Source organism: Dendrobates tinctorius, unplaced genomic scaffold (genome assembly GCF_039654945.1).
Source record: "Dendrobates tinctorius isolate UK_male_01 unplaced genomic scaffold, ASM3965494v1 ptg000229l, whole genome shotgun sequence".
NCBI lineage: Eukaryota > Metazoa > Chordata > Amphibia > Anura > Dendrobatidae > Dendrobates > Dendrobates tinctorius.
In genome coordinates, this window is record NW_027361896.1 from 1,650,177 (window position 1) to 1,676,892 (window position 26,716).

The 26,716-nt window shown below is 43.6% G+C and overlaps 1 protein-coding gene across 4 annotated transcripts in view; it reads right to left on the reverse strand.

Annotated features, from left to right (window-relative positions):
* Positions 1-26,716, reverse strand: part of DAP (death associated protein) — a 180,126-nt gene that overhangs the window by 53,500 nt on the left and 99,910 nt on the right. For 2 of the 4 annotated variants that reach the window (XM_073555724.1, XM_073555725.1), the window contains 2 exons: positions 22,729-22,834; positions 6,392-6,434 (listed from right to left, as the gene is read on the reverse strand). In XM_073555724.1, the coding sequence (XP_073411825.1) occupies positions 6,392-6,434; positions 22,729-22,834 (149 nt within the window). Of the gene's footprint in view, positions 1-4,118; positions 4,246-6,391; positions 6,435-22,728; positions 22,835-26,716 lie in introns of all 4 variants that reach the window. The other 2 variants (XR_012222574.1, XM_073555726.1) reach the window with 2 other exon arrangements.

Below are 26,716 nucleotides of genomic sequence, written 5' to 3' on the forward strand. Positions count from 1 at the left end.
CGCTGGGGAGGATGCGGGGCCGTCCACCCAGGTCAAGGGGAGCCAGGTCCCAGAGGCCCTCAGCAAAATGACTCGAGGCATCAGGTACCCGAGGACAGCAGAGTAGGCGGTCGTCTGCTCAGGTTCTGCCTCGTCTGGGTCAAGGTGGCACACGACGCATGGGTGGCGGAATTAGTGTCATTCGGGTACAAGATAGAGTTTATCGGACACCCTCCAAAGCGATTTTTTTCGTTCCCGGCTTCCCAAATCGGAATCCCGGGCAGAGGCGTTGCTAGGAGCCATCAGGATTCTTCAGTGCAACGGGGTCATTGTCCCGGTACCAGAGGGTGAAGAGGCTCAAGGATTTTATTCCAACCTGTTCGCGGTCCCCAAGAAGGACGGAACAGTAAGACCGGTTCTGGACCTAAAGCTCCTAAACAGGTTCATCAGAGTCAGGCACTTTCGGATGGAATCCCTCCGGTCAGTGATATCGGCCATGGAGCAGGGAGAATATTTGGCCTCAATCGATATTCAGGATGCCTACCTGCACATCCCTATTTTTCCTCTGCATCAAAAGTTCCTTCGTTTTGCGATCAATGGCCGGCATTTCCAGTTTGTGGCTCTGCCATTCGGGTTGGCCACGGCGCCCAGGGTATTCACGAAGGTAATGGCGGTCGTTATGGCCATTCTTCATTCTCGGGGCATAGTAGTGTTGCCGTACTTAGACGACCTTTTGGTAAAAGGGCCGTCCTTTCAAGCATGCGAGGAGAATGTCAGCATCACGCTGGATACCCTATCTCGCCTGGGATGGTTGGTCAATGGGAAGATGTCATTTCTTACCCCAGCTCAGAGGATTCCATTCCTAGGGATAATTTTCGACACTTCCTGAGGGTTGGTAATTCTCCCTCAAGACAAGGCTCGGGCGCTCCGGCAAGGAGTTCGGAGTCTTCAGCAGCCAGGCCCTCACACGATTCGTTTTGGGATGAGGGTTCTAGGGAGGATGGTGGCAGCAATAGAAGCAATTCCGTTTGCGCAATTTCATCTTCGTCCCCTGCAGCACGCTCTTTTAGCAGCATGGGACAGGAGTCCGTTCTCCCTAGATCATCAGTGCAGGTTGTCTTTTCAGGTCCGGCGGGCACTTCAATGGTGGATGCGCGACTCCTCTCTCCTTCAGGGGAAACCCTTTCCTCCAGATCAATGGTTGGTGGTCACAACCGACGCGAGTCTTCTCGGTTGGGGAGCAGTATTTCATCATTACACGGCACAGGGGCAGTGGTCGCCCCAGGAGGCTCATCTTCCGATCAACTTGTTGGAGATTCGAGCGGTGCTGTTGGCGTTGCAGCATTTTCAGCACTGGCTAGCGGGTCACCCAGTCCGGGTCCAATCAGACAACGCCACGGCAGTGGCGTACGTGAATCACCAGGGAGGCATGCGCAGCAAGGCAGTCATGCGCGAGATAGAACATGTACTCCGTTGGGCCGAGAAGCACCACTCAGTAATCTCAGCGGTTCATATACCAGGTGTGGAAAATTTGGCAGCAGATTTCTTGAGTCGGCAGGGGGTCGTGGCCAGAGAATGGTCCCTTCACCCCGAGGTCTTCCAGCAGATTTGCCAACGGTGGGGAACTCCGGACGTGGATCTGATGGCCTCCAGGGAGAACGCCAAGGTGGGCAGGTTTGTTGCCCGGTCCCAGGAACCGCGAGCAATTGCAGTGGATGCTTTGGTTCTTCCATGGAGCCAGTTTCGGCTCCCATACCTGTTTCCCCCTCTGCCTCTTCTCCCGAGGGTAATCAGAAAGATCAAGATAGAGAGGGTCCCAGCAATTCTGCTGGCTCCAGACTGGCCCCATCGAGCTTGGTACGCGGATCTAGTACAGCTCCTCGCAGACGTGCCACGGCGTCTACCGGAACGGCCAGACTTACTGTCCCAGGGGCCGATCTACCACCCGAACTTAGGGGCCCTGTGCTTGACGGCATGGCCGTTGAATCCTGGGTTCTGACCCAGGCGGGGTTTGGGCGTGAAGTGGTGGCTACAATGGTTAGCGCCCGGAAGCCGGCCTCGGCGAGGGTCTATCATAACACTTTGAAGGTTTTCTCTTTCTCTGGTGTCGAGAGCACGGGGTTGCGCCTTTGTCCTTCTCGGTTCCCAACATCCTGGCTTTTCTGCAGTCAGGCCTAGACGCAGGTATGGCCACGAGTTCCCTGAGGAGACAGATATCGGCCTTGTCTGTACTTTTCCAGCGAAAGATCGCTACCAATATGCAAATCAAGACATTCATTCAAGGGGGTCTCGCATTTGGTGCCCCCCTTTAGAGCTCCCTTAGACGCCTGGGACCTTAATCTGGTTCTGGGTGTCCTGCAGGAAGCTCCTTTTGAGCCGTTACAGGAAGTCGAATTGCCATACCTTACAAGTAAGGTCGTGTTTTTGGTAGCCATAACCTCTATTAGGCGGGTCTCGGAATTGGCAGCCCTATCCTGTAGAGCGCCGTTTCTGACCTTTAAGGATAAGGTAGTCCCGAGACCACCGCCGCCGTTTCTGCCGAAGGTGGTGTCCTCATTCCATATTAATAAGGACATTGTTTTGCCTTCGTTTTGTCCAGCCCCGGTACACAGAGTGGAGAAGGCGCTCCACACACTGGACCTAGTTAGAGCCCTCAGGAGGTATGTGTCGAGGACAGCACCTTTTCGCCAGACAGACTCGTTGTTTGTGATCCCCGAAGGGCGCAGGAAGGGGCTCGGAGCCTCACGGTCGACCATAGCCAGATGGATTCGCCTTACTATTCAAGAGGCTTACCGTATTAGAGGCGCGCCGGTTCCAACTAGAATAAGGGCGCACTCGACTCGGGCAGTGGGCGCCTCTTGGGCGCTTCGGCATCAGGCTTCGGCAGAGCAGGTATGCAAGGCGGCAACTTGGTCAAGCCTGCACACGTTCTCTAAGCATTACAATGTACATACTCAGGCTTCGTCGGATGCAAGCCTGGGTAGGAAAATTCTCCAGGCAGCAGTGGCACACCTTTAAACAGATGGGCATGCGGTGTGGATTGGTGAGTTGCTCCCACCCAGGGACTGCTTTAGGACATCCCACAGTCTCTGTGTCCCCCAATGAGACGAAGGAGAAATATGGACCCACCCTAATAGCCAGTTGGCTTTTGTTTAGTTTAATTGGTGTAATTCTTTATCGTAGGGTGGTCCTTTTTTCAGACATATGATTTTCTGCGGTAAGGCTAATTCTCTTTCAGCTTCTCCTACTGCTTTTTGCACTAAACTGGTTTCCGCCCGCTATATGGGCGAGGGTGTATGCGGCGGAGGCGGAGCTAACTTGTTTTTTTGTATACTTAGTGTCGGCCTCCAGACGGCAGTAGCACACACCCCACAGTCTGTGTCCCCCAATGAGCGTCTCGGAGAAAAGGATTTTACGGTGAGTACTCACAAAAATCCATGTTTTTCCTTCCACATTGCTTCAATTCTTGTGAAGAACCTAAAGGGTTAATAAACTTCTTGAATGTGGTTTTGAACACCTTGAGGGGTGCAGTTTTTAGAATGGTGTCACTTTTGGGTATTTTCTGTCATATTGACCCCTCAAAGTGACTTCAAATGTGAGGTGGTCCCTAAAAAAATAATGGTTTTGTAAATTTTGTTGGAAAAAAATGAGAAATCGCTGGTCAACTTTTAACCCTTATAACTTCCTAACTAAAATAATGTTGGTTCCAAAATTGTGCTGATGTAAAGTAGATATGTGGGAAATGTTATTAATTAAATATTTTTGTGACATACAGTATCTCTGTTTTAAGGGCATAAAAATTAAAAGTTTTAAAATTGCAAAATTTTAAAAATTTTCGCCATATTTCCGTTTTTTTCATAAACAAACAAGTCATATCGAAGAAATTTTACCACTATCATGAAGTACAATATGTCACGAAAAAACTGTCTCAGAATCAGCAGGATCCGTTGAAGAGTTCCAGAGCAATAACCTCAAAGTGACAGTGGTCCGATTTCAAAATTAAGGCCTGGTCTTTAACCTACAAAATGGCTTGGTCCTTAAGGGGTTAAAGAAACACTCCGGCTTTTTTTTTTTTTTATTTCACTGACAGAGTGGCATCACTAATGCATGCTTACGGCCCCTAGTAAAATAATACTTACAGGCCGTTCAGGTCTCGTTCAGTCATCTTGCTATCATCACTCCTAACTGACCAGAAGTCAGAGTTATCGGTCACAAGTCCTCAATGTAAGTCTACGAGAGCCTCATCCTTGTTGATTAAGGATACCCCTTCGAAAGCAAAATAATAAAAAAAAATAATGACCACCGAAATGTTTTAGACTCAAAAAACTCATCTTAAAACACTACTCTGGCGTTTTTCTTTTTCTCTTTGTTTTTTTTTGGGTGGGGGGCCTTTTTTTTTAAAAATTTCACTGGTGAAGTAAAATTGGCCGGAATCAATAGCAGACGCCATGTTGCATTTGGAGAGACCTTGATGTGTCTATATTGGCTGGTGCGATTACAGAGATACCACATTACTATCACACGCTAAAAAAATGCTTTTTTTTGGTGGAGGGGGTGAGGAAAGAAAAAAAGAAAAAGTTTTTGTACCTCCATATTTGAGAACTATAATTATAGATATACACATACATATGAATAAATATTCACTGCTCTCCACGCCCATGGGCAGAGAGCAGTAAATATTTCTCTTTAATAGCAGACACAAATGATAGCCCAGCAGCTGCAGGAAGCCGTTGGCTGTGGCTAACACTGTGCTCGCTATTATGAAAAATAACCCCCATAACCCCAGGTGTGGAGCACGGCGAGTATGACGGCAGCTGACCTCGACGTGTGAGGGCGCATGGCAGTGACATCATACACTGTTACACACTGAAATCAGCTGCTCGCATCAGATCAGAATGCCGCAGCGAGGGAGTGGAGGGAAGGTAAGTAGAATTGTTTTGTGTGTGTGTGTGTGTGATGGAGGCGATATATAACAAGATGAAGGGGAGAGAGGATGGTAGCCATGTATACTAGGATGACCATTGCGATTTGTTCCATAGGTGTGCAGAATATTGGAGATATAATTTGAGGTCAATCATTTGTATAGTATCTGGCAAGGGATTATAAAACCCTCTTCAGCGTGAAGCTGTATGAGAAAGTTTGCATCTAGTTCAGTAGGGAGTAAAAGCCTCAACAGCTGAGCATGACAGATCTCATACCTTGACCAACTCAGAGCAGTACAAAGGCTTGCTAGCAATATAAAGTTCTGCTTAAGCTGCAGACACCATCTAGCATATTTCAGAAACATAAAATTCCCTAAGGAGTTATGGAGATGCTATACGTCCTAACGGAAAATTGTGTATATTTCAGAGATCCCCAGAACATGACAAACGCCTGCCTGGGTCTCGATCCGTTCTAGCATCCACGGGCATGGAGATATATAAAACAGCTATCAGAAACCAAATCGCAAAGCTATATTTGGTCTTAAGGTGTAGCAGAGGCCCAGCTGGAGCCAATGCTGCTAACACCACCTTCCTAGGACGGTCTATAAAGGAATTATGACCCAGCTTAAGTTTTGGAGTTGCTATCTGCAGAGGAAAGGGGAGGGATTTAGATTGAAGGAAGAGGGATTGTGAGCATGTGTAGTGCTACGTCAGCAACTGCGTGAGCTACATCCTCTCACTCTTCCGTGCCTCCCTGGGCCAGTATGGACAGGTGGAGTCTGTGTAAAACTGTACCAAGCTAACCTTGCGTGTCCCAAGGGGGTGCGGATCATACTGGTGAAGGTGGAGAAACCGCATTACGTAATCTGTCTAATGTAATAGTGACGTCAGGCAGGGTGGCGAGGTGCGTGTTCACCACATATGGCGGCAGTGGTGGAATTCTGCGTAATCTCTACCGTGTCATCATTCACAATCAAGTTGTTCCGGATGCGGAATACCAAATATGTAATTTTTTCATAAATACACGCATTTATTTGTATAATTTTTTATTTTGTGATTTTTTTTAAACATTTAACTTTTTTTTTACTTAGTCCCTGTATGGGACTTTAACTTTTAACATTGATATCGGTGGTTAATTTCATGTACACTAACGATTTATTAAATTAAAACAACGGTACCTCTTTAAGTTGTAGAGTAACATTATCCTAGACTATTCTTCTCCTTCCCTCAAATGGGGACATATGATATTCACCAAATGTATCTTAACAGTTCAAGTTATTAATTTCCAATGACAGATGTATGCAACAATGTAAATTGCTTTCAGTAGCACTTTTTGCTTTTTTTTTTTTTTTTTAACCAGGCAAATATGAGAACGGGGTCAAAATGTAAAAACCTCAATTGTGAGGTGTATGTAGCATGGTGTTATAATGCAATCTGCAACATTATTTAATGCAAAACTTGATATTTTAACAATACATTATGTCTCTTACCCGTGCAATGGCACCAGATATCAACAAAGGTGGCTTAGGTTGTCTAAAGATTAAAAGGAAAAAAGAAAACAATAAAATAACTTACAATGTGTGTCTATTAAAACTTTCACATGCATTCATGTACGATAATTTATACTACTGAAAGGATATGCATTGCAAGTCCTTTTATACATAAGAATTGATGTACGCTAAATTAAAGGTAACCTGTAAGTAGAATCAAACCCTCCTAAGAAGTCTACATAACCATGTAGTTCATAGGAAGAGGAAAAAAATGATATATTGATATCTGCAATCCGGTGTCTTATTGGAGAGAAATCCATGCTTTTATTATAGGTAAATAAGCTGTTAAAGTCTATGGGTCAGACACAGATCTACCTGAGAATCTGCTTTCTAAATCACATGCAGTTCAGCAGTAAAATTAGGACTAACAGCACAGCAGAAAAAAAACAGTACAGCAGAAGTGAACTTTGTCTCATTACAAACACATTTGTTGCAGTAGTTATCCTCTCATAGGTCTCTGCTGCAGAGCTGCGCCTAATTATAACCAGCCCACAGCATACCCAGATGTTAACTGTTATGAAGTCAGCAAATCTGGAGCTTACTGTGAGTGCTACAGCTTATCTATTTAAATACAGTTGTCAATCACAGAATAAGAGTCAGTGATGAACGGTCATAGAGGAGCGCTTAGGAAGTAACCCAGGGGCAGACAAAAATGTCAGGTCTCCACTGCAGCTCCAGCCGAAAACCTCCAATGGAGGATAGGAGCAATGAGAAAATGGAAACGGTCTTAGGAGCACAGGAAAGACTCAGACAAGAGATGGGGTTAAACCACAACGCGTTTCAACGGATGATCCGTCTTCATCAGGTGGATCCTCCGTCGAAACGCGTTGTGGTTTAACCCCATCTCTTGTCTGAGTCTCTTTCCTGCGCTCCTAAGACCGTTTCCATTTTCTCATCGTCAATCACAGAATGGCATTTCAATTAGTTAATTGCAAGTACGTACAGAGGCTCACAAGTCTCCCGTGACATGATTCTGGGGGAACTGAAGGGTTGATATGTTAGCTGGGGACCTGAAGGAGGCCTCTGCAACTGCCCTCCTGCCCACAATTTCACTATGCTCTGCAATATGTTATTGCTCTATAAAGTATAAGCAAACAATGACAAATTCAAGTCCCCTAATGGGGACAAAAAAAAAAAAAGTTTTTCTCTGTCACTGCAGTTCACCAAAATGATAATTAAAGAAAGAAAAAAAGCCACGCTGATGGAAATAGTAAAAAAAAAAAAAAAAAGTTAATGGTTTTAGATAACAGCATACCAAACTAAGTATTTTTGCTTTACAAAGTTTAGATTTGTTTTTTACCATTAAAGTATAAAGAGGGTTACAAATTTGGTATTGCCATACGCGTGCAGACTTGAAGAATCTTACTGCCACATTATTTTTACCACATAATAAGCATCATAGAAACAAAACCTCAAACAGCTGAAGCATTTCAGAGAAATTAAAGTTTAAAAGGAATCTGTCAGTAGAATAAACCCTCCTAACCCCTCTATCTGGGCATGTAGGTCATAGAAAGCTGAATAAAAGGATGCATTAATATGCGTGATCCAAAATCTTATTCCAGAGAAAGGCACATTTTTATTATATGGAAATGAGATGTTCAGGACTATAAAGCCAGACACTGATCAGCATGAGAACCTGCCAGAGATTATTTTAAGCCAAAAAGGGGGGGGGGGTTACCCAGGGCTGTAGAGTCAGTAATCCAAACCTACAAATGACTCCTCAATTTCTCTGAATCTGACTTCATGAATTTCTTATACATGGCTCATGTTTAACCCCTTCCCAACCCATGACGCATATGCTGTGTCATGGCTTCAAAGCCGCCCTGCGGGTCAGGTGACAGGGGTCAATGAAAGGTCACCCGACCCGCAGGTACAGGGGGCTTTGTACTTCACCACAGGGGGTGTTGCTTCGCCCCCACGTGGCTACGATCACTCTGATTGGCTGTTAAAAGTGAAACAGCCAATCAGATCGATTGTAATATTTCATCAATGAAATTTGATGAAATATTACAAACCAGCCATGGCCGATGCTGCAGTAGTATCGGACATGGCTGGAGACACCGATCCGACCCCCCCCCCACCGGTGATTGGCCCCCCGCCACTGAATGACAGCGGCGATCTGCCGCCACTGTCATCATCTGCTCCCCCTCCTCTACCCTGCGCTCCCCGTCAGCTTCCGATCCCCCCTCACCCCCCCGGTACCTTCTGAGTCCCCCTGTCGCTCCCGGTGTCCCGTGGTTCCAGATCATGGGCGCCGCCATCTTGGAAAATGGCATGCGCAGTGCGCCCGCCCGAATCTGCGGCTGCAGATTCCATTCATTCATTTTGATCACTCTCACAGTGATCAAAATGAAATAAAAAGTAAATAAACCCCCCTTTTATCACCCCCATAGGTAGGCACAACTAATAAAATAAAGAAAATATTTTTATTTTTCCATTAGGGTTAGGGTTGGAATTAGGGTTAGGGTTGGAATTAGGGTTAGGCTTGTGGTTAGGGTTGGGATTAGGGGTGTGTTGGGGTTAGGGTTATGGTTGGGATTAGGGATGTGTTGGGGTTAGGGTTGGAGTTAGAATTGAGGGGTTTCCACTGTTTAGGCACATCAGGGGGTCTCCAAACGCGACATGGTGCCACCATTGATTCCAGCCAATTTTGCGTTCAAAAAGTCAAACGGTGATCCCTCCCTTCCAAGCCCACATGTGCCCAAACAGTGGTTTACCCCAACATATTGTGTATCAGCCTACTCAGGAAAAATTGCACAACAACTTTTGGGGACTAATTTCTCCTGTTACCCTTGAGAAAATAAAAAATTGGGGGCTAAACAATTATTTTTGTGGAAAGAAAAATATTTTTTCATTTTCACGTCTCGGTGTTATAAACTTATGTGAAGACCTTGGGGGTTCAAGGTGCTCACCACACATCTAGATAAGCTCCTTGGGGGGTCTAGTTTCCAAAATGAGGTCACATGTGGGGGGGTTTCTACTGTTTAGGCACATCAGAGGCTCTGCAAATGTAACATGACGCCCGCAGACCATGCCATCAAAGTCAGCATTTCAAAATGTCACTACTTCCCTTCCGAGCCCTGACGTGTGCCCATACATTGGTTCCCCCCAACATAGGGGGTATCAGCATACTCAAGACAAACTGTACAACAACTTTTGGGGTCCAATTTCTACTGTTATCCCTGTGAAAATAAAAAATTGCGGCCTAAAAATTTTTTTAGGTAAAAAAAAAAATTTTTTATTTTCACGGCTTTGCGTTATGAACTTCTGTGAAGCACCTGGGGGTTCAAAGTGCTCACTATGCATCTATATAAGTTCCTTAGGGGGTCTAGTTTCCAAAATGGGGTCATATGTGGGGGAGCTCCAAAGTTTACGCACACAGGGGTTCTCCAAACACGACATGGTGTCTGCTAACGATTGAGCCAATTTTCATTTCAAAAAGTCAAATGGCGCTCCTTCCCTTCTGAGCCCTGCCGTGAGCCCAAACAGTGGTTCCCCCCACATATGGGGTACCAGCTGTCACGCCGTGCTCACCTGGGGGAGGGACCTCGGTCCCGACGTCATCTCTTCCGGAGCCGCGGTCACTCCGGGGGTCCCGTCGGGTGCGCACGCGCAGCTCTCGTCCCCGGATCTCCACCTACATGTCACGTTTGTGCTTGCGCGCTCCTGTCAGTGCTGTATAGGGCTCGGTCCTCTCTATGGTAATGGAGGACCTGACCCGGAACCTATAGTGGTCATGTGCTTTCTGGCTAGGTCCTGACCCGGAACCAGTAGTAGTCATGTGCTATATCAGACGACCTCCCCCTAGGGGAGGTGCCTGATTATTGTTGTGCTTCCTGGCTTGGTCTGCCGTGTCCCTGCCTGGCTGTGCGCTGTATTCAGGTCCCCTGCCTTGCACTCTGTTGTGCCTCTTGGCACACGCTCTGAATCTGCACTCTGCTTTGTACTTGGTTGTGCCTCCTGGCACACGCTCTGACCCTGTGCTCTGTCTCGTACTTGGTTGTGCCTCCTGGCATATGCTCTGACCCTGTACTCTGTCTCATACTCTGTTGTGCCTCCTGGCACACGCTCTGACCCTGTACTCTGTCTCATCCTCAGTTGTGCCTCCTGGCACACACTCTGATTCCGTGCTCTGTCTTATACTCAGTTGTGCCTCCTAGCACACACTCGGACCCTGTGCTTAGTCTCATACTCAGTTGTGCCTCCTGGCACATGCTCTGATCCTGTACTCAGTCTCTTACTCTGTTGTGCCTCCTGGCACACGTACCAATCCTGCGCTCTGCCTTATGCTCAGTTGTGCCTCTGGCCCAAACCCTGCTCCTGTACTCTGTTACGCCTCCTGGCACACCTGCTGCCTGACTCAGTGCTCTGACGTGCTCCTTGCACGCATCCTGCTTCACTCACACCCGGACGAACGAAGTCTCTGTATACCACGTGGTCCCGTGTCCACGCTTCGGCCGCAAATTTAACCCTGTTCTGGCGGCTGAAAAAAATTCTCTCTCTCTCTCTCTCTCTCTCCTTCCCCCAGGCAGCAGTTCCTTTTAAATTCTTCCTTTGACGGATCCGTTAAAACAACGGTACGGTGCCAAACGTTGTTGTCAGTACAGGAACGGATCCGTTGTCCGCCATTTTAGCGGATTTTAACTGACAACAAAAACTGATGTGTGAAACAGGCCTAACATGAAGCCCAATATGTCACGAAAAAACAATCTCAGAATCGCTAGGATGCAATGAAGCGTTCCAAAGTTATTACCTCATAAAGGGACACTGGTCAGAATTGCAAAAAATGGCCAGGTCATTAAGGTAAAAATAGGCTGGGTCATGAAGGGGTTAAGTGATACATTTACTGTAGTAAAATGGTAGCTTCTAATCACCATTATGACACAATAATCAAGCTATTTAGGTTGAACACAAAATATTTATTGCAAAAATTAGGAAGGAGGTGTCATCAACTGCACTGCTGATACGGACTCAATAGCAGGATAAAATCAACAGATTTTATTAATAGGTTTACAGGCCAACGCATTTCAAGGTCACACCCGACCCCTTCATCAGGACAAAAACCTATGAGTGACTAATAAGAGTGTCTGTCTTATAAGCGGTCTCTATTTAGCATCCTCTCTCACATTGTGTTACTTGCTTTAAGTAATTATTTCTTCTCCTGTCAGCAACATCGCAATCAAACACTTGTGTAGCTCACAGCTCTATTCCCTGTTTTTTTACAATGTCAAAAAGAGCAACTGATCCAGATCGATCGCCCTCTGGCATAATTTTTTCAGATATTTCCCCTCATTTTTTTAGTCTTTATTTTATTTCTGATTTTAATATTTTATCAGTTTTATGATATTTATTGGTAATAAAAATGTGTTAAAAACTTATAATATCTAAATATTACAAATCATACAAATATTTCAATGGCAATACGTATCTGGAGTCACCATTTGAAACTGACAGTCATGTGCCCGGTTTGGAGTTTTTTTTTTTTTTTTTTAAAAAGACCGCTTATAAGACAGACACTCTTGATAGTCACTTATAGGTTATTGTCCTAATGAAGAGACTGTGTGTGACCTTGAAATGCGTTGACCTGTAAACCTTTTAATAAAATCCATTGATTTTATCTTGCTTTTGAGTCCTTAGCAGCGCAGTTGAGGACTGCTAATTTTTGTATTCATTCTGGGCACATTGTGACTGGTGTCCTGCAGCAGCTGAAATACGTGCTTGTCTCATATTGCCATTTGCAACTACATCAGGTGAGTGGTCTTACATTACTTAATGGTAAAATCGGATAAGAACCTATTGTGCTCCTTTTTGTCTCCTAGTCCTTTTTCTCATAAAATTTTTATTTAGAACTTTTTTCAATAAATTGTAAATATGCAATACACTATGAAGTGGGAAAAAAAACTTTTCAACAAAAAAAAAAAAAAAGAAAAAAGACTGAATAACATTTGTGCAGTCTATGAGTTCATAGATCTCAAATCTGATCCAATTTTTTTTTTTTTTTTTTTTTTTTAAGGCTAGAGATCAAGCTCTCCACGCCAATTTGGGTTGGTGGCAAAGCAGTAACCACATGGGAAACATCTCAATTTCAGGGTGTAAAGGAATTGCCTCGTACACAGTCAGTTTTGATGAACAGTTGAACTTTTACACTTCGTGTAAGTGAAAAATTTTGCTGCGGCAACACTTTGCCTGCTCCAGATCGTTTAAAGACTTTTCAAAATTAATCTCCTCATCTGATGAGGCTGAAGACATGGTAACAGTAGCACTGGCAAGACCCAAGTAATCTTGCTCTTGGCAGTCCTGTAGCCCACTCATTCCACCTGTTACTTCAGTGAGAGCTTCTTTTCCTTTGGTAAGCTGTTGATCATCCAGCAATATACGATGACTCGGGTCCACATAAACAGCTGCCAGAAGAATTTTATTTTCTAATTGCTGTCTCTCTCTCCATTTCATTGAAGCAGCAATGAGATCTGCGATTAAACCTCCTCTTTGAGACAAACAAAACAGCAAGTTCTTCCACTCCTTTATGAAAATGCCAGGAGTTACATCCCCAGCGTCTAATTTTTTAGTCACAGTAAACGGGTGATGAAGCAATTCCTTAACTTCAGCCACCTGTGTCCATTGACCTTCGTTAAGTGTTACAAGAGAGTTGGCAATGTCTACAAGAAAGGGCTTCAGCTCAAGCAATCGCTCAAATCATTAAATAGGTGCTGCCCCACCGAGTGGCTTGATTCACAATTTCTCCTTTTCCAGCACGTCTTTTCAAAATGGAATCAATATTAGGGGGTTCTGGCAGCATTAAGCAATTTTCTCACTTTGCCAGAGTTCAAGCATATCCCTTTTATTGCCAGCTGCAGCATGTGCACTAGACAGCACTGTGATGAATATGAGAAAGCAGCTTCAACAAGATTGAATTGTAACGTATCATTTTGCTGTTCTTCTGTAGCAATATCTGTTTGTTCCTCAGTTACAGGACTGTGGCCTTCCATCTCCAATATACTGAATCAGAAGGTTTTCTTTTCTAGCTGCTGTTCACCATTATTCTCTTTCATCTTTTACAGTCATATGTTAAAGTTTGGGCACCCCTATTAATGTTAACCTTTTTTCTTTATAACAATTTTGGTTTTTGCAACAGCTATTTCAGTTTCATATATCTAATAACTGATGGACTCCGTTATATTTCTGGATTCAAATGAGGTTTATTGTACTAACAGAAAATGTGCAATCTGCATTTAAACAAAATTTGACCGGTGAAAAAGTATGGGCACCCTTATCATTTTCTTGATTTGAACACTCCTAACTACTTTTTACTGACTTCCTGAAGCACTAAATTGGTTTTGTAACCTCATTGAGCTTTGAACTTCATAGCCAGGTGTATCAAATCATGAGAAAAGGTATTTAAGGTGGCCACTTGCAAGTAGTTCTCCTATTTGATTCTCCTATGAAGAGTGGCATCATGGGCTCCTCAAAACAACTCTCAAATGATCTGAAAACAAAGATTATTCAACATAGCTTTTCAGGGGAAGGATACAAAAAGTTGTCTCAGAGATTTAACCTGTCAGTTTCCACTGTGAGGAACATAGTAAGGAAATGGAAGAACACAGGTACAGTTCTTGTTAAGCCCAGAAGTGGCAGGCCAAGAAAAATATCAGAAAGGCAGAGAAGAAGAATGGTGAGAACAGTCAAGGACAATACACAGACCACCTCCAAAGGCCTGCAGCATCATCTTGCTGCAGATGGTGTCACTGTGCATCGGTCAACAATACAGCGCACTTTGCACAAGGAGAAGCTGTATGGGAGAGTGATGCGAAAGAAGCCGTTTCTGCAAGCACGCCACAAACAGAGTCGCCTGAGGTATGCAAAAGCGCATTTGGACAAGCCAGTTACATTTTGGAAGAAGGTCCTGTGGACTGATGAAACAAAGATTGAGTTGCTTGGTCATACAAAAAGGCGTTATGCATGGAGGCTAAAAAACACAGTATTCCAAGAAAAACATTTGCTACCCACAGTAAAATTTGGTGGAGGTTCCATCATGCTTTGGGGCTGTGTGGCCAATGCCGGCACCGAGAATCTTGTTAAAGTTGAGGGTCGCATGGATTCAACTCAGTATCAGCAGATTCTTGACAATAATGTGCAAGAATCAGTGACGAAGTTGAAGTTATGCAGAGGATGGATATTTCAGCAAGACAATGATCCAAAACACCGCTCCAAATCTACTCAGGCATTCATGCAGAGGAACAATTACAATGTTCTGGAATGGACATCCCAGTCCCCAGACCTGAATATCATTGAACATCTGTGGGATGATTTGAAGCGGGCTGTCCATGCTCAGCGACCATCAAACTTAACTGAACTGGAATTGTTTTGTAAACAGGTATGGTCACAAATACCTTCATCCTGGATCCAGGAACTCATTAATAGCTACAGGAAGCGACTAGAGGCTGTTATTTTTGCAAAAGGAGGATCTACGAAATATTAATGTCACGTTTATGCTGAGGTGCCCATACTTTTGCACCGGTCAAATTTTGTTTAAATGCAGATTGCACATTTTCTGTTAGTACAATAAACCTCATTTGAATCCAGAAATATAACCGAGTCCATCAGTTATTAGATGTATGAAACTGAAATAGCTGTTGCAAAAAACAAAATTGTTATAAAGAAAAAAGGTTAACATTAATAGGGGTGCCCAAACTTTAACATATGACTGTAGTTAAGGGCTTCTTCAATCACTAATTTTCGAATACCTTCTCTTTTCAGAGAAGCACCAAGTTTGCAGCCCACTTCTCCATTAAGAGCTCCATTAAGAACTGAGTGTTTTCTCGAGACATATTGTACTTTATGATATTGGTAAAATTTATTAGACATGTTTTGCATTTATTTGTGAAAAAATGGAAATTTGGTGAAAATTTGGAAAATTTCGCAATTTTCCAACTTTTAATTTTTATGCCCATAAATCAGAGTCATATCGCACAAAATAGTTAATAAATAACATTTCCCACATGTCTACTGCAGCACAATTTTGGAACCAAAATTCTTTTTTGTTAGGACGTTATAAGGATTAAAAGTTGACCTGCAGATTTCTCATTTTTTCAACAAATTTTTCAAAACCATTTTTTTTTTTTTTTTTAAGAGACCAACATCACATTTGAAGGGAATTTGAGGGGTCTATATGACAGAAAATCCCCAAAATGACACCATTCTAAAAACTGCACCCCTCAAGGTACTCAATACCACATTCAAGAAGTGTATTAACCCTTCAGGTGCTTCACAGGAATTTTTGGAATGTGGAAGGAAAAAAACAAACATTTACTTTTTTCACAAATATTTTCATTTAGACTTAATTTTTTTTTACGCTTGCAAGGGTAACAAGAGAAAATGGACCTTACATTTTGTCGTGCAATTTCTCCTGAGCATGCCGATACGCCATATGTAGGGGAAATCTACTGTTTGGGCACACGGCAGGGCTCAGAAGGGAATAATTATTAGCGGACACCATGTCGCGTTTGGAGAGCCCCAGATGTGCCTAAACAGTGGAAACCCCCCACAACTGACACCATTTTGGAAACTAGACCCCCTAAGGAACTTATCTAGATGTGTGGTGAGCACCTTGAACCCCCATGTGCTTCACAAAAGTTTATAACGTAGAGCTGTAAAAATAAAAAAAATCATTTTTTTCACAAAAATGATCTCTTCGCCCCCAATTTTTTATTTTCACAAGGGTAACACAAGTTGTTGTCCAATTTGTCCAGAGTATGCAGATACCCTATATGTGGGGGTAAATCACTTTAGGCACACAGCAGAGGTCAGAAGGAAAGGAGCACCGTTTTACTTTTTCAACACAGAATTGGCTGGAATTGAGATCAGATGCCATGTCACATTTGGAGAGCCCCTGATGTGCCTAAACAGTGGAAACCCCCCAATTCTAACTCCAACCCTAACCCCAACACACCCCTAACCATAACCCTAATCCCAACCCTAACTTTAGCCCCAACCCTAACGTTAGCTCCAACCTTAACCCTAACCTTAATGGGAAAATGTAAATAAATACATTTTTTATATTTTACAATTTTTCCCCTAACTAAGGGGGTGATAAAGATGGGTTTGATTATTTATATCGGGTTTTTAAGTTTGGCAGCTGTTACACGCTAAAAGACGCTTTTTATTGCATCGCCATATTTTGAGAGCTATAATTTTTCCATATTTTGGCCCACAGAGCCATGTGAGTTCTTGTTTTCTGCGGGACGAGTTGATGTTTTTATTGGTATCATTTTAGGGCATATGACATTTTTTGATTGCTTTTTATTCAGATTTTTGGGAGGCAGAATGAACAAAAACCAGCAATTCATGAAGTTCTTTTGGAGAGGGCGTTTATACTGTTCTGCGTGTGGTAAAATTGATATAGCAGTTTTATTCTTCGGATCAGTACGATTACAGCGATACCTCATTTATATTTTTTTAATGTTTTGACGCTTTTACACGATAAAAACTATTTTATCGAAAAAATTATTCTTGCATTGCTTTACTCTGAGAGCTATAACTTTTATTTTTCTGTTGATGGATCTGTGTGGCAGCTTTTTTTTTGCAGGACAAGATGACGTTTTCAGCATTACCATTTTTATCTATATCCGTCTTTATCACGCTTTCTTGCACTTTTAGTTCGGCTGTACGATAAAGCATTGTTTTTTTGCCTCGTTTTTTTATTTTTTTTAATGTTGTTTACTGAAGGGGTTAACTAGTGGGACAGTTTTAGGGTATGTGCACACGTTGTGGATTTTGATGTGTTTCCTCATTGCTTCTGGACTCGCGAAATTGCCTCAAATTCTCAGTGCATTGTGCACACAATGTTAATGAATGGGAAATGCAAAAATGCTGTGCACATGCTGTGGAAAATTCCATGTGGATCCGCAGGAGTTTATTTTCCGCAGCATGTTAATTCTTTTTGCAGATCCGCAGCTGCGGTTTCCATTCTGGCACATAGAGAGATTGAGATTCTCTCAGAGCCAGAAAGTTCACAAACCAACAACACAAACGCAATGGAATCCGCAAGAAAACCACTAAGAATCTGCATTAATTCCGCAGGAAAACAGCAAGAGTTTTACCCTGCGTTTTCTGCTAAGAGATGCGGATTCTCTGCAGAAAATTCTGCAGGCTAATCCGCAACATGTGCACAGACTCTTATAGAGCGCGTCGTTACGGACGCGGGAATACCTAATATGTGTACTTTTATTGGTTTTTTTAATTTACATAAATGTATTTATTGGGAAAATATTTTTTTCATTATTTAGGAATTTTTAAAAAAAATATTTTTACACTCCGAGATATATATATATATATATATATATATATATATATATATATATATATATATATATACACACACACATACACATATATATATATATATATATATATATATATATATATAATTCTTTTACATTGTCTCAGTATGGGACATCTATTTGAAAGGTAAACTTGCCCCCTTCAGCAAGAAAATAGCCAAACAAACCACACATCTACGATTTGATCACAAAATACAGTTTAAACATTAATTGTCATAAACCTGCAGAAAGACAATGACCTGCAGGTGGCACCTCAACCGGAAAACATTTTTTGGCCTCTACTTATCAAAACAATTTATTGTATTACCAATCTACATATATAAATACCTGTCTGTGTTCATGAGCTCATGAAATACATTTACATTTGACCAGTTTGCTTTTTCTGAAATTGCCTGCGCCACCAACGACCAATGTGCGAAAATTTCGCACGGGCCACGCCAGTTACTATATAAAGTCAGATTGCTGATCTGACACTTTGCATAGCACTTTGTCATATCAGTGATCTGACAGGCAGTGAAGGTGGCTTGCCAGTGCCTGCTCAGCAGGCACTGACAAGCCACCTCACTGCAGGACCCAGAGGGACCCTGCAGCCATTTTGGAGATGGGGGTCTCCACGGAGACCACAGGAACAGCGCAATCGCATCGTGTTGTTCCAGTGGGAGCGCGCCGGGAGCCCCCTTCCCTGCGCAATGCTTCTCTGTGCCGGTCACTACTGACAGCACCATCAGAGGGGTTAAATGTCCACGATCGGTGCTAGCATCAATCATGGGCACTGCTGAGGGGTGTCAGCTGTCACATACAGCTGACACCCGCACGCGATCGCCGCAGCTCTCACACTGAGGCCATCAGGGTGCTGTACTAGTACAGAAGCTGGTACAAATACAGTTGCTGCAGCGCAGCACTAGCACGGCGCATGTCGCTAAGGGGTTAAATTTTGACCATTTTTCTTTGTCAGAAAAAAATACAAAATTTATTGTTTGGAAATTCGGAGACATGTCAGAATTTTATAGACTGCAAGAATAATTTACAGTTTACTCAAAAATATACCTATAAAGAGAAAAATCAGACAAGCAGAACATTTGAAAATGGTCTCTTAATTTTGGCCGGCACTGAGCCCACATCAAAGTCAGGACATGTCAGCCGATTCGCCCACGCCTATTAACTAGTTAAATCCCGCTGTCAAACTCTGACAGAGGGCTTTAACTAGAGCTTCCGGCCACGCGGCCAGAGGCACGCGCACAGTCGACCCCCGTCACGTGATCGGGGGGTCATCAGTGTGCTGCCATGACAAGCAGAGGTCTCCTCGAGACCTCTATGGTTGTTGATGGTAGAATGCTAAGAGCGCCACACTGTGGTCGGCGCTCATAGCAATGCTGTAATTCTACTACATAGAGGTGATCTATGCATCATCTCTATGTAGCAGAGGCGATCCAGTTGTGGCAGCTTCTAGCCTTCTATGGAGGCAATTGAAGCATGCCACAAGTGAAAACAAAAAAAAGGGTAAATAAAAAAAAAACGTAAGAGTTGAAATCACCCCCTTTTCGTCCGAATCAAAATAAAACAAACAAAAAAAAACAAACATACACATATTTGGTATCGCCGCGTTCAGAATCACCCGATCAATAAAAAAAAGGATTAACGGCGTAGAGAGAAAAAAAAAAAAAAATCAAAAACGCCAGAATTACGTTCTTTTGGTCGCCGCGAATTGCGTTAAAATGCAATAACGGGCGATCAAAAGAACAAATCTGCACAAAACTTATTTAAAAAGTCAGCTCGGCACGCAAAAAATAAGCCCTCACCCAACCAGAGATCACAAAAAATGGAAACGCTACGGGTCTCGGAAAATGGCGCAATGTTTTTTTTCTTTTAAGCAAAATTTTGAATTTTTTTCACCACTTAGATAAAAGAGAACTTAGACATGTTTGGTGTCTATGAACTCATAATGACCTGGAGAATCATAATGGCAGATCAGTTTTAGCATTTAGTGAACCTAGCAAAAAAGCCAAACAAAAAAGTGTGGGACTGCACTTTTTTTTTTTTCAATTTCACCGCACTTAGAATTTTTTTCCCGTTTTTGAGTACACTACATGGGAAAACCAATGGTGTCGTTCAAAAGTACAACCCGTCCTGCAAAAAGTAAGCCCTCACACGGCCATATTGATGGAAAAATAAAAAAGTTATGGCTCTGGGAAGAAGGGGAGCGAAAAACAAATGCAAAACTGAAAAAGGGCTCCGTCTTGAAGGGGTTAAAGTCTACAGGTAGATCAGAAGTGGTAAACACCGTTCACAATTAAAAGGTGTTGCCCACTACTAGGACAACCACTTTTTGATCAAAATGTTTGGCCTCAATAAAATAATAAAACCTATACTCGCCTGCTGTGTCGGCACCGTTCCTGTGATGACGCCACTCGCTCTCAATCAGTGCTGACGTCACTGTCTCTGCCTTTGGACAAATCGAACATGAAGAGGAAGTCCGAACTGCAGCTGCAGCCCTGACTTCCTCTTAATGTTCGATTTGTCCGAAGGCAGGGACAGCACCGCCAGCGCTGACTGGGTGCCAGCGTCATTTAGTCTTTACTGAGATAAAGACTTTTGGGCTTTCTTTGACTATAAGTTATAAATCATCAACTTTAACAGAAACAGACACTTGAAATAGATCACTGTTTGCAATGCCTAACGAGTTTCACTTTTTGTATTGAAGAACTGAAATAAACTTTTTGATGATATTCTAATTTAGCAAGAAGCACTTTTATATAAGGGTTTTTTTGTAAGACCAGCTGTAGTTTTTACTGGCACCATTTTTCTGAGCAAGGGACTGATCATTTTTACAAAAAAATTTTCTGCAGCCCTGACTTCCTCTTAATGTTCGATTTGTCCAAAGGCGGGGACAGCGACGCCAGCGCTGACTGGGTGCCAGCGTCATGTCTCACAACAACAGCACGGGAGAACTAGTGCCAACACAGCGGGAATGGCGTCGCACGTGAGGCGAGTATAGGCTTTATTATTTTAACACTGCAAAGTGAGGGGTATAAGAAGTTGTCCAAGTAGTGGACAACTTCTTTAAGTAAAATTTACATTTTGGCTTTATCACATAGATGGTATGATTCTAAGTTTAAGGTTTTGTTACTTTTTAGTCACCATATTCTGATACCCATTACTTTTTTTTCCATAGACTAAGCTACAAGTGCTTCTCACTAAATTAGAATATCAATAAGTTAATTTATTTCAGTTCTTCAATACAAAAAGTGAAACTCATTATATAGTCATTACAAATAAAGTGATTTAAATTTTAGAGCACTTCATGCTTCCATCTGCTGACAAGCCGCACTTTCAAAAGTACCAATACCTGGTTTACAAACAACAGTATCACTGTGCTTGATTGGCCAGCAAAATCATCTGATCTTAACCCCATAGAGAATCTATGGGATATTGTCAAGAGGAAGATGAGAGACCCCAGACCCAACAATGCAGACGAGCTAAAGGCTGTTATCAAAGCAACCTGGGCTTCCATAACACTTCAGCAGTGCCACAGGTTGATCGCCTCCATGACACGCTGCATTGATACAGCAATTTATGCAAAAGGAGCCCCGACCAAGTATTGAGTGCGTTTACTGAACATACATTTCAGTAGGCTAACATTTCGGATTTTAAAATCATTTTTCAAATTGGTGTTATAAAGTATTCTAATTTACTGAGATAAAGACTTTTGGGCTTTCTTTGGCTATAAGTTATAAATCATCAACATTATCAGAAACAGACACTTGAAATAGATCACTATTTGTAAAGCCGAATGAGTTTCACTTTTTGTATTGAAGAACTGAAATAAACTTTTTGATGATATTCTAAATTTAGCGAGAAGCACTTTTATACAAGGGCTTTTTTGTAAGACAAGCTGTAGTTTTTACTGGCACCATTTTTCTGAGTACGGGACTGATCATTTTTACAAAAAAAATTTTTTGGTAGTAGGCATGATCAAAATAAATCTGGAACTTATTTTTTGCACAACATGCGGTGTTGTTATTGATAGCATAATGATAATCACAGGACTTTTTAAATCCTTACTTTTTTTGTGAGATGAGATGTACAAAAATAGTAGTTATGGCAAAGTTTTTTTGCTTTTTAATTTTTGCTGTTAAGAAGGGAGGGTTTTGAGATATACTTGTCTGTTGGTCTGCGGTAAATTACATGCAGTCTGAACGTACAGTTACATCCGATTGCAAGAAGGGGGTTAAGGCCTCATTCAGACATCTGTAATTTTTCAAAAGGAGAAGAGAGCTGATCATTTCAATGCCACTGTGCAATGTGAGTGTTTGCATAAAGCATAGAAGGAGGCAGCATCGTGACAACAGGCTTTTTAGGAAGGTAGTAGCACAATCTAGGCAGCACTGTCCTGATGTGCATACACATTTTGAGACGTCCTTGCACATGAATATACTTATGCTTCTGGTGCTGCCAGAAGTGATAATTATAGAGTCCACAGCATGAGATTGCTCATTATGTAGCTTCTCCTACCTTTTGTGCCTGAACTGTGCATGCAAAACAATACCTACAGTTAACAGCTGTTTTGGCTTCAGCATAGGAGATAGAATAATGGGGACATGAAGCAATTACCGTATATGCCTTATGTGTGCCTTACAGAATCTGCATATGCATCATGCAAAGAGACACTTACACTTAGCGTTTATACATAGTATTTTTACTTTATGTTCAGAGTATAGGGCATACAGCAAAAAATAAATTATATAGGTTTAGCCATCCACTGGGCAGTTAGCCTCCTTTGCCATAGCTTTTCGTCTGAGGTACACATCAGGAAATACGCCCAAGGTATTCATCTGACTCAAACCACAAATGTAGCCTGACTTGAAAAGTATCAATAGTTAGTGTTTTGTTTTACTATGGAAAGAACTACTATTAACATTTAATATACACATATGCACTTACACAATACCACTTTCCCAGTTCTCATCCTCTTGCTTTTTATCCTCCTTAATATCTCCATGTGGAGTATGCGGATGCTTCTGTACGATTCTCATTCCTCCAGCCTTCACTGAAAAGTAGCATAATGTCAAAGCATGTTGCTCAAAAGTTTTAAAAAATACACACAACATTAAAAAGCTCAAATAGCATGGAACGCCTTATATAGGACACAATATAGACCAATTATTGTCACAACTTAAGTGACCTTTATTTACTGTGCTGTCAAAAATCAATACAATAATGGAAATCTGTTATATTACGTTTATATTAGACTGCTGCTCTGACCATGCCCAAGAGGTGTGGCAAATTGGCATACCTGGAGGCTATTGTTAAAGAGAACCTGTCAGGCGCTTTGACTTCTGCCAACCACTACTATATTGTGTTATGGGTGCAGATTTCTTTTATCTGATACGGTGTTTTATGCATTTACTAATTTTGCAGTATTTGAAAAATAGGTATTAGACCTACCGGTAATGATGTTTCCAGGAGTCCATCCTGACAGCACCATGGAGGACGTCCTCCTCCTCCTTACAGGGACAGGAAAAGCACACGAGAGGTTAAAAGGTCATGTCCCACCCCCTCTCCCTCAGTGATTTAACAAGTACCACAAGGTGGGTGATGCTAGTAACAGTTTAATGAAACAATCATATTTACAGCATATGACATAACATAATACAACGTAGTATAACACAACAGGGAGGGAACTACCCGTGCTGTCAGGATGGACTCCTGGAAACATCATTACCGGTAGGTCTAATACCTATTTTCCAGGACGTCCACCTGACAGCACCATGGAGAGTACCAAAGCACCTCCTCAGGGTGGGATTACCGCCTGGAGAACTTTTCTCCCAAATGCGGTCTGTTGACCAGCTAACACATCAAGCTTGTAGTGCTTGCAGAATGTATTAAGATTGGCCCAGGTTGCTGCTCTACAGATTTGATCAACCGAGGCCCCCGCCCGTTCAGCCCATGAGGCCGATACCGCCCTTGTAGAGTGGGCCTTTATGGAATCTGGCGGGTTGGCGCCTTCGGCTTGGTAGGCGTCAGAGATTACTGAGGTAATCCAGCGCGCAATGGACGCCTTTGAGGCCTTTTTCCCCTTATTTTTACCCCCAAAAAGGATGAACAGGTTTGGGTCGATGCGCCAGCTATTGGTGGCCTCTAGATAGTCTAGAACTGCCCGCCTCACATCCAGTGAGTGAAGACGCTGTTCCTTTTTATTACGGGGATTATCACAGAAAGATGGTAACAATATCTCTTGGTTTAAATTTTTAGAAGAGGCTACCTTTGGGGTAAATGCCGGGTCTAACCTTAAGATTATACGGTCATCTCTTATGTGGAGATATAGGTCCTTAGTGGACAGGGCCTGGATCTCCCCTATTCTTTTGGCCGTGGTAATGGCTACCAGGAAGGCCGTTTTACGAGTGAGAGCAGAGATGGTTATTTTCTCGCCGAGAGCGTAGGGGTCTGTACAGAGAAACCTGAGTACCAGGCCCAGGTCCCAAGGCGGGGTGAGCTGCCTAATCGTGGGGCGCAGGCGCTGCGTGGCTCTTATAAATCTTATTACCCAGGGATGGGAAGCTAACTGGTAATCGAAGAAGGCGCTCAAGGCCGAAATCTGGACTTAGAGTGCTGGGCTTAAGGCCTTTATTAAACCCTGCCTGCAAAAAGCTTAGTATGCTAGGGAGGTCAGGGGTGCCTGCCACAAGATCGGACCTGCCACCCTCCAGACAGAATCTTTTCCATATCTTTCGATAGATTGCGGATGTCACCGGTTTCCTACTGGCCTGTAGGGTGGATATGACCTGATCCGACAACCCCTTTGCCTTCAGGATGTCCCTCTCAGGATCCAAGCCAATAGGTGGAGTCTTGCTGGGTTCGGGTGGTGGATCAGGCCCTGGTGGATGATGTCCTTCCACAGGGGTAGCTCGACTGGATTTCCTACTGCCATGGCTCCTAGAAGGGGAAACCAGCTTCTCTTCGGCCAGTATGGAACGATCAACATCACTCTTGCGTGGTCCTCGCGTATCTTCCTGAGCACTGCCGGTATGAGAGCCAGTGGTGGGAATGCATAAGAGAGGGATTCTTCCCAAGTCTGACTCAGGGCCTCTATCCCTTCCGGGTGGTCCGTCGGATTCACGGAGTAGAATCTGGGGACCTTCGAGTTCTTTCGGCTTGCGCTGACAAAGATGGTCGAAGATTTCCACGTTCAGTTCCCACTCTGTCGGGTGGATCTGTTGTCTGCTCAAGTAGTCTGCTACTTCGTTCTGGGAACCTTCTAAGTGTACTGCGGTCACTGATCGGACTGTTCGTTCTGCCCAAGCGAATATTTTTCCCGCCAGGGCCTGTAGTGGTTGATGTCGGAGTCCTCCCTGGTGCTTCAGGAATGCCACTGCCGTTATATTGTCGGATAATATGCGAACGTGACGATTCTTTAGTACCGACTGGTTTCTCCGCAACGCTTCCCAGACCGCGAAGAGCTCTCTGAAATTGGAGGATCTGGTCCTAATGTCTCCTGGCTATTTTCCCTGGAAGATCTTCCCTTCTATGTGGGCTCCCCATCCCCACGCACTGGCGTCTGTGGTGACTACCACGTACGGAGATGTTGTCCATAGTACGCCCACTTGAAGGTTTCTGGACTGTGTCCACCACCGAAGGGACTCCTTTACTCGTTCTGGAAGCCTTAGGGGTTTGTCTAGCGACGCCTGACTTCTGTCCCACTTTGCAAGGATCTCTCTCTGTAATGATCTCGAGTGGAATTGGGCCCATCGGACACACGGGATGCAGGCAGTCATGAGGCCCAAGACCTCCATTGCCTCTCTTATGGAGCATTGACGCCTCAACAGGTCTCTGGTTCTGGCCTGAATAGTCCTCTGCTTCCGCTCGGGTAGCCAGTATATTCTGTCGGCTGAGTCTAGAAGGACTCCGAGAAATACTTTTCTGGTCTCTGGCCTGAGGTCCGACTTCTCCCAATTGATCACCCAGCCAAGGAACTCCATTACGGTAGTTGCTCGGTTCCTGTCTTGAATGAGCGCCTCTTTGGATCTTGCCACCAGTAGGAAGTCGTCTAGATATGGAATGATCACGATACCCTGATCTCTCAGGTAGGCCACCACCTCCACCACCAGCTTTGTAAAGATTCTGGGAGCTGAAGCCAACCCAAATGGAACTGGAAGTGGCAGGTCCGGGATGGTAAACTGACCGCAAACCTTAGTAGCCTCTGGGATGAGGGATGGATAGGGACTTGGTAGTATGCCTTTTTTAGGTCTAGGGTGCACATGACAGCGTCCCTGTCTATTAGGAGGATTGTGGATTGGATCGATTCCATCCGGAATCTCTTGTACCTGACCCAGGCATTCAGTGGTTTCCAGTTTATGATAGTGCGGGCCTCACCGGATGGTTTTGTGATCGAAAACAGGGAAGAGTAGTGCCCTCTTCCTATTTCCGTCGGGGGAACTGGTACTATGACTTTTGAGTTGACCATGTCCTGTAGATCCGTCCACATTGCGGAGTCCTCCGGGACGACAGTGGGGGCAATATATCTGTCGGGGGGAGGTGAATAATAATGTAGCCTTCCGCGATGGTTCTGAGGACCCACTGATTGTGGGTGACTCGGGACCAGTTTGCTGCGAAGTGGCGAAGTCTCCCCCCAATACCTATGGCGTCATTGCCTCCTCGATCTAGATGTTGATGTGAAGAGGGGACCCTTGTTCCTCCCACCTTGGCTGAAGGAGCTCCTATAGGAGCTTCTATTGGACCTTGCTCGACCCTTGAAGTCAGTCTGTCTCCTAGAGAAGGAGCCTCTCTGAAAGGACTGGGGCCGTCTGGGTTTTTCCTCCGGGAATCCCTTATTTTTATCGGACACTAGCTCTAGAATGTTATCTAGGGCTGGACCAAATACCCTCAGGCCCGAGAAGGGGATGGCGCATAGTTTTGTTTTAGAAGCGTTATC